The 12,176-nt window shown below is 44.3% G+C and overlaps 3 protein-coding genes across 3 annotated transcripts; 2 read left to right on the forward strand and 1 right to left on the reverse strand.

The window, feature by feature from the left end:
• Positions 1-211: 211 nt before the first annotated feature.
• LOC128302359 (uncharacterized) lies at positions 212-2,522 on the forward strand. The gene is made up of 3 exons (XM_053039168.1): positions 212-387; positions 470-1,307; positions 1,389-2,522. Exons 1-3 carry the CDS (start codon positions 305-307, stop codon positions 2,196-2,198), a joined length of 1,731 nt encoding a protein of 576 aa, XP_052895128.1. The 5' UTR covers positions 212-304; the 3' UTR covers positions 2,199-2,522.
• Positions 2,422-6,372, reverse strand: LOC128302358 (transcription factor TFIIIB component B'' homolog). The gene is made up of 5 exons (XM_053039167.1): positions 6,096-6,372; positions 5,342-6,016; positions 5,125-5,276; positions 4,862-5,052; positions 2,422-4,790 (listed from the first exon to the last, which is right to left on the reverse strand). Exons 1-5 carry the CDS (start codon positions 6,370-6,372, stop codon positions 2,606-2,608), a joined length of 3,480 nt encoding a protein of 1,159 aa, XP_052895127.1. The 3' UTR covers positions 2,422-2,605.
• A 686-nt stretch (positions 6,373-7,058) lies between these two features.
• LOC128302360 (uncharacterized) lies at positions 7,059-9,293 on the forward strand. Its single transcript, XM_053039170.1, has 3 exons — positions 7,059-7,173; positions 7,234-8,071; positions 8,143-9,293. The coding sequence occupies exons 1-3, from the start codon at positions 7,091-7,093 to the stop codon at positions 8,950-8,952; spliced, it is 1,731 nt and encodes a 576-aa protein (XP_052895130.1). The 5' UTR covers positions 7,059-7,090; the 3' UTR covers positions 8,953-9,293.
• Positions 9,294-12,176: the final 2,883 nt, after the last annotated feature.

A 12,176-nucleotide genomic window follows, 5' to 3' on the forward strand; every position in this document is an offset into this window, starting at 1 on the left:
GCCTGAAGAAGCAAGTTTCTCGGATGGGTAAATTAAGATCGCGCTGTCTGATTGGGTTGGTTGGGATTCCAATCCTGAAAATCCTGGATTGAAGATTGAATTGATCCGATGAGGGATCGAATCCCAGAATCCGATCCGATCCGCCCAACACTACTCTGCACTTTCGTGACATTTCGTAAAGTCACAGTTTGTTGTGATTTCCAGGAAGTGTCGATAAGATAAGCAGAGCGCGAATTATGTATGGTTGACATAGTGTTTCTATCCAAATCACGACGCACAACACATATTAGAGACCGGCAATAAAATGGGAATTCGACATCTACAAACGTTTATGGAAAAGAACTTGCAGAACGGTACATACAGTGTTCAAATGGAACGGGAAATATGGTGAGTACGTGCATTTACAACGAACGATTTATGAAGTAACGAACAATGTAATGAGAAACCAATTCCAAACCAATCTTTTCAGTAATGCGAAGACGAGTACGGAGAAACCTTTGATAGTGATCGAGCTTATGGCGTTGTTTGGTTTATTTTGTTCCGATTCACGTGGCAGCCTGTGTGGTATGCAGATCAGACGAGCGGAGCGTACAATCGACTTGTTTTTCCAGCGCCTGACCGATACGGGCGCCGAGTTGGTTTTTTTCATGAATGGGCAGCTGAAGGTGAGGAATTATGATACTTGGATCACTCGTCAAAATAACAAGTACGACCTCATGATCGAAATTCTGGACGCAATCGATGCACGTGAGCCATTGGAGAAGGTAGCGGCAAAGTATGAACGCAACATGCCTTCCAACACTAGCCTTAAGTTACGTCGAGTTGCTAAGCAGCACGGTAAGGTAATCTTTACGACTGAGTTGGAGTGTGATCAGGCGCTGGCTATTTACGCGACAAAACATAACGCACTAGCGGTTATAACGCATAATACGGATTTTTTAATCTTCGCGGGAAACTGGCAACTATGGCATGCGAATCGAATTAATCCAACTACTTTAGTCGCAGAAGCGTTCAACAGGCAGGCTCTATTGCAAACGCTTGGTTTGCAAAGGCAACAAATGGCGATATGGGCAACATTAGCTGGAAATAAATTCGTCAAATATGACGAATTGGAACCTTTCCTGAATGATCTTGGTCCACATCATCAGAAGTTTACGAAACTGGCGGAGTATGTGCGCAGGTTGCCGATAACGAAACAGCTGGATGCGAGCACGGTACATTCCATTCTGGAACGGGTGTACAGAAACAGACGTCTACCAACGGAGGCTTTCGAATGGTTTCAGCAAAGTGTAGCATTTTATCAAATTGTATGTAGTACCGCTCAATTGCAGTTTCATATTAATATTTCTCTAATGTTAATTCTTTTCTCTTTATATCTCTTTTTATAGGAACCTCCGAGCACAGCTACGCAGCTAACAGTTGAAGATCCGTTTTCTTTTTTGATCCAGGCAGAACAAATATTTGCGTACCGGATATTGACCGGAATGCCAATCCACAGCGCACTGGCGTTCTTCGACTACCGTTCGACCGAGCTAGGAAATTATTTTGCGATTATCGAACCAATCGTTGCACGTTGGGGGGGCGTGCTATTGTATCACCATCGCCAGGAACGTCAACACGTAACGTTAGTTGTAAAGCGAGATCATTACGATTCGTACACTTTCGTTGACGTACCGGTCGTGCTACCGAGTACCCTTAGGCCTCCTAAAGTAGAGAATTTAATTTCAAAGGACCCAAAATTAGTTAAGTCACTGTTGAAGCGCAAGCTGCAGCTGCTGCGTTGGGTTTGTTCGGATGACTTAATCGACCAGGAGCAATTAAATTTCACCCCTTCATCACTTTTATTAACGGTATTGGTCCTGTACCGACTGCGCCAGTATGGAGCCATAAGCATGTTCGAGGTAAATCTCCTACTATTGATTGCACATCAGGTTTCGATGGATATGTACGATCCGGCGGAGGAACCGTACCCCGAACGGTTGGACTCCCGTGCCTTCCGTATAGGGTTTCTGTTTCAGCAAGTGTACTCTCATTTCGAACGAGTAGCCAAAACGCTTTGCCTGCCGGAAGAGTATCTTGTATCTGCACCGTATGATGGATTACGGTTCCACAATTATTACAGCATGTGGACCAGTGCGCACATTGAACCACGACACATGAAAATAATCGAGAACTGGCGTTTTAACCAACTGGCATAAAACGATTGATAATCGTTTCATTAGCATCTCGTGATACATACATATTATCCAAGCTTAGATTTATATTGATACCGTTGTGTCTTATCATCCTGTGAACCAACGATAAAATTGTTAAACATTTATGATACATAATACATACGTATTTCGGTTATAATTTTGCGATGAACACGTCTCTCTTTCTGAAGATCTGTTTGGATGTAAACGACTAAAACGATAATTAATCTCGTGTTTTTCGAACGACACAAAGGCGGATTTTTTTTTTATTCGAAATCCTTATAGTAAACCAACAGAGTTAAATAAATGCCGAACATAGATTCGGGTTGAAATATATGAACTTCCATAACTTACTAATGAGAATTAATTCCATTCTATTGCTACGCACATCTCCGCACCCAAACAACGAATCGTTACCGCTCGGCACCACCAGCCTCTAATATTTGCCGAATGTTTTCAATCACGTCCGCCGGTACATCGAGCGGTTTTTCGCTTAGTTGACCCGTGTCCGGGTTCGATACGTAAATTTCGTAGAACGTTTTGGTCGGATCAACGTTGTCCTGACTTTCGACCAGCACCAACGAATTGATATCTATATCCTCGAGCGAAAATCCACCATCGTCCTCTTCCTCATCCTCCTCCTCCTGTACTTCTGCAATCTCCTTGGCAGAAATGCCCGTATCGAATAGTTCGTACTTTTGCAGATCTTGGTTTTCGCGTCGCGGTGCATTTGAATGCGTCGCTTGCTTAGGATTGCTGTTGGTAACCGTTGTGAAGCAGCTCATCCTATTCCGCACGTCATCCACAGCATCTGTAGCATTGTGCTGCTCCGGCTTTGGCACATTGCTAGCACCTTGCGCAGCAGGAGCGTATTCCACCGACTGTCCCGCGAACGCTGTCACTCTGTCAGGCGAAATGTCGGGAATGATGACGGTTCCGCTGGACGAGCCGTATTCTGATTTTTCATATACCATATACGAGATCGATTCTGTCGTCGGTACAGTCACCGGGGGCCAATCAACCATTTGCACATTAATAGGGCCGATTCGACTGGTACTTGTTTTGATGATTGCATTCTCGTTGGGATTCTCAACACTGCACAGCTCTTGCTTTGTCGTGTTTGCTCCACAAGACAGCACCAGCTGCTGGCAACCTGGATCGTACTCGTCGTATTTAATCTCCACCGGCGTTAATTCATTGATCATAGTAGGCTGCACTGATTGCTCAACGTCCGTGCGGATACAGGTCGTGTGAGTTTGATCGTCGAGGTTTTGCAGCGTTATCACAGTGATAGAATCATCTTCCTGATCCGGAACGATGGTGTCGGCAGAAGCAGAAGTAACCACATCAGCATCATCACCTGCACCATCAGCATCATAGTCAGCAGTATCCACGATGTCATCCGACATCCGATAACCATCCATCTCCATATCATCCATATACTGGTACTTGACGATCGGTAGATCCAAGTTGGCATTGTCGTAGGTTGCTGCGGCCGGTTCGTACGAAACAAACGGTTCATTGGGTTTGCTTGGGGCAGAAGCGTTAGAGATATTACCGTCCATTGGAACGTCTTCCGTAATGTCCTTTTTAATTACAACAACACAATCCGTTTGCCCTTTGGTTTCGGTGTTCTTTGAAGCGACCGATTCGGACATGGATTTACGAGTAGCTTGTTTCTTTAGCTTAAATTTACGTTTCATACGCCTCCAAGGCTTTTTCGCGCCTCTATTCGCTGGAGTTTGCTCAGCAGATTTTTTCTTCGGTGCGTCCATTGTTACCAGAACGTTTTCTTCTGAGACAGTCTCAACCGGTAGCTGTTCGGGTATTACAACAACATTTGAAGAATCCGGGACAGGTGATGCATTTCCGGCGGGTTGCCCCGATGCAAATGACATTGGTGAGCATTCGTCGCTCGCATTATCCAATGCGACATTCACTGGTACCTTGCTTGCATTAGCAGTTGTACAATGAGGCAAAATGTCATGCCCTGGAACGAATTCAGACTGGTGTCGTTGCTCTGGGAGCATTTTCGATGTAACCTTAATAGAAACGAGCTTCGCGGTATCATGTTTCATCGATGCAGGGGCACGATTGTTGTTTTTGGACAAAGCTACATTATCTGGGATGCTCTCGGTTGTAATCACCGTACCAGCAAGGGTACATTCAACGATATCGTTAACAGATTCAACCTGCTGCTCAACATTCAGTTCGGCAATGTTGGTGCTTGTATCCGGTTTTGCTGTACTTGCTTTCTTTGGCACTGGGGCACGTTTCCGTTGCTTTAAGCTTTCCTTAGGGACAATATCTATCGTTATACTATCTGGTGAGCTACATAGCAAGGTCAGCGTAGCGTTGTTAACCTGGGAAATGGTTCCAAACTCCTGTTGTTGAGCCAGTTCCTTTCCCTGCTCTCCTTCCGCAATCGATGGAAGCGTGATTATAATAGGCTTCGTTGTAGATCGCTTTTTTGAGGGCGATTTACGTTTCGGTTTCTGCATCTCTTCTCCCAATGATTCCGAAACGTCCGTCAGCACACGCTCCGATTTGCTGATCCGTCTTTGAGGGTTGCTATTGATGGACTTCTGCAACAGGAGTCTGCAAAGTAAGAAAATGCATTACATAATAAAAAAAAAAACAATTTGCTAGTGGACAATTGATAATAATACTTTTTGCGCAATTGCTCTTTTTGCTGCTGTTCGATCGATTCCATTTTGCGTTGCTTTTCCTCTTCTCTTTGCTTTTCAAGCAATTCATCTTCCTCCGCAAACTGTTGCCGCAACTCATCCACATTAAACTCCTTCGGATGGAGTAACGCTTTGTTTACCAGCGTAAGATTGATACGCTCTTCCTTTTTGAACTGAAATGTTGAAGCTCATCATTAGCCACAATTTGCTTCCCGCAGGCTTTCAATCTGCCTATATTATCTTACCTTAAGTTTGAGATCACGGCGAGATCGTTGGGGAAACAGTGGTAACATCATGGAGAAATCTGTCCCAATCGTGTGTAGACAACGGTAGAAGCGAACCGTTTCTTCATCAGTCCAATCTTTCGACCTTCGGATACGGCTGTAGTAACCAGAATCTGGGAACGCAAAAATTATCAGTATACGCGACTTCCTTCCAACGAAAACAAAAGCCCACACTTACTGCCGCTGTACTCGTCCTGGTACACTATATCCGTATTGGCAAGTGTTTCGCGCATTTCCTTCTCGCGCTCATTCTCAATCACTAGACTAGCCTCATCGAGTATCATTTCCCCGTTTGGACCCAGCTTCAGTTGGGGTGTTAACTGTACTGGGGCCAACGGTTTTTGGGTGGCCGGTGCCGGCATCGAACCGGACGGAGCCGGTGTAGGCGAACGGGATTTACTTACGCTGCGGCTACGCTCTCCGTCCCTCTCACGACTATCGACACTTTTCGGTATATTTTCCAGCGAACCACGCTTACTGAGGGCCGGCGGTGTCATTGGGTTGTTGATCGGATTGTAGTAGATCATGTCGAACATGGTTAGGTTCTGTTTGTTTACATTCTCGATGTTGGTTAACCGTTTGCGGATCTCTTTCTTGTTCTCCTGAGTTCGTTGGGATTCTTCCTGCTTCGTTGCCAACTTCCTGGTTACCTTGTTGACAGTAACCCCTTCCGGAAGAGATTTGTTCGAGGTGAGTGACTCGGTGCGGTTTCTTTTACGTGCCAGCGGTAGCGTTAACATGGAACGGGAATCCTGCTTTCGTGGTGACATTGGTTCGTCGCCATTGTGGAAGGTGCTGGCCAAGCTAGCGGTTGGCTCGGGGCAGCTCTGCTTCGCAGCATCATCTACGGGTTCTGAGATTGAAAAAAAAATCGGTGAAAAGATGCTTGTAATTAAGCTTCAAACTATCGTGCAATAAAATTAACAACATACTCGGTAGCTTAAAATCCTGGAACGTTTCTTCTCGCGGTACTTCCGCTTTAGGGGCCAGAAGTGTGCCTTTAGGAGCAATCTCTTCCCCCACCACATCTTTGGACGCCAATGGAGGCGGTGCGACATTCGGCACATCGAGTTCCTTAACCGGCTCTTGTAGAGTTACTGGAACATCCTGTTTGATTGAGTCTACAGCAGCATTGACCGTATTTAGTTTTGGTGGTCGGCGAATGCTAAGATTAGCCGCAACTTTAACGCGCGGTCGACGGGTAGCCATCACACACCGTACCTTATACTCGGTGCATTGTATAACTTAAAAATCAGTTATAAAATCACTTTAGCTTAATAAACTATCAGCGACGACGAGCATACACTTGTGTAATTTGTCGCCGTTCCGTTCCGCATCGATCAATACTTGGTATATCCGATTCCGATGCCTTGCGATATTTCGTAACGTTCAGTGGTTACAACGTTCATTGAGTTTCTGTAAATCGTCGACTGATGGAGAACTGAACTTTTACACAATTACAATTTACATCGATCCTGCAGATATGATTTTCTTGGGTAAAACAGGCATGTTTTTTATTGGTGACGTTCTTTTTGACGCGAGCTTGTAAATTTTTTGGCCCGATGAAAAATCGCCCATAATACCAAGTAATCTCCTTTTCCCAAGTAACAAGAGTGACCAAGCGATCAGAATTAACATTAAAATACTGCACAATTATCAGTAACGATTTTGAAATACTGCATCGAAGATGGATTTGGAAAACAATTTGGATGGGGTATTTGGTAGCATGGTCGGTCTCACATAACAGGACCGTGACACAACTGCGACAAGACTCTGACTGATGACTGCGAACCGTTGTTATAAGTTTGAAGGCATTAATGTTAAAGCCCAGCTCAAAGTCTCCATAAAAACAACAACATTAATGTTGAACAATATATTCTAGCTGAGTTAGCGAATAAACACAGGCAGATTGAAACCCGGTACCAAAATGGGAGTTCGGCATCTACAAACGTTTATGGATAGAAAAGTAAGGAACGGCAAGTACACGGTTCGAATGGATCGGGAAATTAGGTAGGTGTTTCGATGTAAAATGGAGTGTGATTCACATCTAATACTACACAACACTTTCAGGAATGCGAAGAATGTCACGGAGAAACCTTTAGTCGTGATCGACCTTATGGCATTGTTTGGTTTATTTTGCTCCGACATACGCGGTCTGTTGTGTGGTAGCCAGGTAAAATTAGTGGAGCGTTTGGCCGGTATGTTTTTCGAGCGCTTGACCGATGCGGGCGCCGAGTTGGTGTTTTTCTACGATGGTAATGTGCAAACGAACAAGTATGATACTTGGATCACTCGTCAAAATAACAAGTACGACCTCATGATCGAAATTCTGGACGCAATCGATGCACGTGAGCCATTGGAGAAGGTAGCGGCAAAGTATGAACGCAACATGCCTTCCAACACTTGCCTTAAGTTACGTCGAGTTGCTAAGCAGCACGGTAAGGTAATCGTTTCGACCGAGCTGGAGTGTGATCAGGCGCTGGCTATTTACGCGACAAAACATAACGCACTAGCGGTTATAACGCATGATACGGATTTTTTAATTTTCGCGGGAAACTGGCAACTATGGCATGCGAATCGAATTAATCCAACTACTTTAGTCGCAGAAGCGTTCAACAGGCAGGCTCTATTGCAAACGCTTGGTTTGCAATGGCAACAAATGGCGATATGGGCAACATTAGCCGGAACTGATTTCTTCAAATATGACGAAGTGGAACCTTTCCTGAATGATCTTGGTTCACATCATCAGAAGTTTACGAAACTGGCGGAGTATGTGCGCAGGTTGCCGATAACGAAACAGCTGGATGCGGGCACGGTACATTCCATTCTGGAACGGGTGTACAGAAACAGACGTCTACCAACGGAGGCTTTCGAATGGTTTCAGCAAAGTGTAGCATTTTATCAAATCGTATGTAGCACCGCTCAATTGCAGTTTTATGTTCATATTTCTCTAATGTTAATTCTTTTCTCTTTTTATAGGAACCTTCGAGCACAGTTCGCGTACGCGAAGATCCATTTTCATTTTTGTTGCAAGTAGATCAGCATTTTGTGCACACAGTATTAACTGGAGTACCGTTCAATTGTACTCTCTTTTTCTTTGACTACCGCTCGACGGAGTTTGGAAATTACTATGAGATTATCGAACCGCTCATTGCGCGTATTGGGGGCATTCTGCTATACCACCTCCAGCAGGATCGCCAACATATAACGGTGGTTGTAAAGCGAAACCATCACGAACCGCTCAGCTTCATTACCGTGCCGGTCATATTCCCGAGTACCCTAACGCCGCCTCAGATAAAAGATCTAGTATCAACGGATGCAAATTTGATGACCTCTCTACTGCAACGCAAGCTGCAGCTGCTGCGTTGGGTTTGTTCGGATGATTTAATTGACCACGAGGAATTCAATTCTATCCCTTCGTCGTTTTTGCTAACTGTGTTGGTACTGTACAGGCTGCGTCAGTACGGAGCAATACGTATGTTTGAAGCAGATTTGCTTCTTTTGATTGCACATCAGGTTACGATGGAGTTGTTCGATCCAGCGAAAGAACTGTACCCGAAACGGTTAATATCTCGAGCCTTCCGATTAGGGTTTTTGTTTCAGAAAGTATACTCCCATTTCGAACGGATTGCCAAAGCGCTTGGCCTGCCGGAAGAGTACCGCCCTACGGCACCATATGACGGACTTCGATTTCATAATCACTACCGAGTGTGGACTAGTATGCGCATTGAGCCACATCACATTGAAACGATCGCAGATTGGCGTTTGTATAAGCATATAAAAAAATAATGATGCAGGACCAACACTCATCAAGACCCTTCCCTTACATGCAAAACAATGTTCAAAAGAAGAATGGTTCTAGTCGTTTCATTCTCAATGAATGCTTAATTACTATAGCCAACGTTATCATTTAAAGTATCCAATTATTTTACCATTATCTTCAATCATGTACGTTATACATGTAAAAAATATAATAACAAAACTTAAAAATAATGATACGATGCCACTTAATATCGAATGATTGTATCCAGCTATGGTTCAGTCTTTCTGTTCCCTGGCTCGTAATGTGGTTTGTGGATGCATTATTATCGTAAAGTTACATAAAATGTACGAAACCAACAACAACGATAGACTTTCCACATCGATCAGCCCATTTGGGTGCCCTGTGACATTTTATAGTGCTTTAATCTTAAAAGCTATGATTTATAAGATTACACTACGATTAAACGCGAATATTTTCTCCATACAACGCATCACACGCAGAAAAGAATTGCTTGCGCAAAACAGGATGTGTTTTATTGTTGTCGCTTTGTTTTGCTCCTGCACAGCTGATGGTTTGTCGGCCCAGTGAAAAAACGTACATGATGGAAATAGCATTTCCCAAATACGCAAAGTTTCAAAATATTTTACGCTGAAAAATATGATGTTTTATAAATACGATTGACATTAAATCGACGTTTAAACTACATTTATTTCAAATTTTATGTATGATTTCAACGATAATTAGCATTGTCTAAAGATTTTCTGCCAAAGAACGCTTTGGCGCCACAGAACGCCATAATACGCGATGAGTGAGCCATACAAATTAATTCTTATCTCCAGTTTATTCAGTCAATATATGCTCCATTTGTCGATAGAATGGAATAGGATGCCTTCATTTTCAAATACCAGGTTCTGTAGTGCGATAATTTTTTTAATAGTCAACTGATTTGACCAGCTAGGTCAGCCAACGGTGCACCCCAACTTGCTCGCTCTCTTGCACCCTTCGCACTGTAGTAGTGTGTGAGTTTCGCTCGCTCTCTTGCACCACTGTCAAAGAATCGCTTCGACTCTAGAAAACAGCGAAACTATTTCCTAAACAGTAAAAATTTACAGCTACGTAAATAGCCAGCGGCCACGGCCAGTTAGGAGGAAAATTCGATTCACTTTAACCACACGAAGAGTTTGTAAACTGTTTGCCAGTATTTCTCGGTATGGTGTTGTTTCTCGGTAAGATTGCACAAGTGAGAAAAGAAGGAATAAAAATGCACAGACATATCGCACGAAAGTGATTTGGTGACCTACGGTTCCAAAGAAGGAAAATCTGATTGAAGGAAAAATAATCGCTACTGTCCGGGGTGCATTAAATAAACCCCCGTTTGATTTAACCGCGAATAGGTTGAAAATGAGCTTTTCATTAACACACAAAGTAACTTTTCCCATCTAGCGATGGGGGTTGGTTAACTAACCCATTTCCACAGCTTGCTCTAGTTTTCTGTCTTTTGGCAATAGAGCCACATTTTCTTATTCGATCACAGTAAGTTTGGTGTAGTGAATTTTCCTGCAGATTTCCTCTGGTGTGTTTGTACGAAAACAAAGCTGCTAGGAGCTCATTTGTCGCCATCATTTTTCCTGCAGAGAAAAAACGGTGGTAATAGGAGCTGGTGTGAAAAAGTTAACGGGGAGGAAAAAAAAAATACCGATACAGGAAAACGCGTAGAAAATAGCCTCCCACTTCCCACATCGCGAGAGCGCAGAAGTGTCTGTGTGTGTGCGTCTGCATGCGCGTGTGTGTGTGTGTATGAATGCGTCCGTGCTAGGTGAACTCGTGAGGAAACGGAATAGGAGAGGGTGAAAAAGGGGTGCGCGTAAGGGGGAGGTAGAGGGTGAGCGTGAAACACGAAATGGGTGGTGTGTGTGCGTGTGTGTGTGTGAAAAAGAATGGAAAGAATTGTGTAGCTTTTTGGTCCCCGGTCGTGGCACGGGCCTTTTACTTCGCAGCAATAATATAATTCGTTCGATTTCCTACAACACTGAGCGCTGGCTGTGTGTTATCAGCTATCAGTGGGGTTTGTGTATTTTTCTTCATCGTAAACCACCCCATCCCCTGTTTACGCTACTCTCCTTCTCATTTGATGCATTCGCTCTCACTCTTTCTCTCTCTCTCTCTCTGCTCGACGCGCTTTTCGCACTTGGTACGTGCGGACGAGTGTAGTATAATCGGTTTTCAAAATTATATTGGGATTAGATCGTGTATGAGTGTTTTTTTTTTGGTGTGCCTCCTTTTTTCTAGATTGCCGCGCGCCACAGTCGCGCAGTAGTCGCGTTTTCGCTCACACATTCACCCGAACGTAGCACCAGCTGCTTGCTTAGGTCAACATACAAACTACTACCACCTCCACCCCCCATCTATTGCGACGCGTGTGTGTGCGAAGATTTTAATGACGGTGCGCGCGAGATATACGCAGGGCCGTCTCAACGGCTAAAGAGTAGTAGTTATTTCAAATCGCACGTACAAAATACAGCACAACAGCAGGGAACGTACAACATCCATTGCGTTTCGAAGCTGCTGCCACAGGCCCGAACGACGTGGTACATGTGAACGGAGAACGCGCGCGCGCCCGCGCGCTTCCATGTGTGTGTGTGTGTGCGTCTTTAAGAGCGCGCGAGATCGAGCTCGCGGTTTCCCTTTCCATGGTGTTGGTGCGTGTTGTGCGCGAGTTGTGCAATCGTCGTGATATGTTTTTCCTTACAACCGCACACGATCTAAGGAGTCCAACGATCCAGTCTGCTAGGGAGCGAAAATATCATCGAACCTACCTACCTTTACCAAATAGGGGGGAAATCATTCATGTCCCTTGCGCGATATTTGGCCAGCGTCTAAGGGAGTGTTCTGCGTCTTCATTTACCGTGTGACACGGCGGTGTTGTTGGATTATTTCGTCTTGCCTGCCCTATCCGTTGCTGCTAGAATCCGGTAGCGAATACAGTTGTGTGCAGTTGGTTCTGTTAGTATTTCTCACCCTCGATTGCAACCCCCTACGAGAAGCAGAGCAGGCCATGAGTGCAAACGTCAACATCTTTTTTTTTTGCGATTGATCTGGAATAGTGCGATTCGTTGTTGTGGAGGAGCGATGACAACGGATGTAATATTTACGTTGATGTTGTTTGCGCACTGCTGCAGTTTTAAGGTTTCCCCCTCAGCAATTCTTACCGGAGATACGTTGCAAAACAACCAAAATAAGCAAGAATTGA

The sequence above is a fragment of the Anopheles moucheti genome, chromosome 3 (assembly GCF_943734755.1).
Source record: "Anopheles moucheti chromosome 3, idAnoMoucSN_F20_07, whole genome shotgun sequence".
Lineage (NCBI taxonomy): Eukaryota > Metazoa > Arthropoda > Insecta > Diptera > Culicidae > Anopheles > Anopheles moucheti.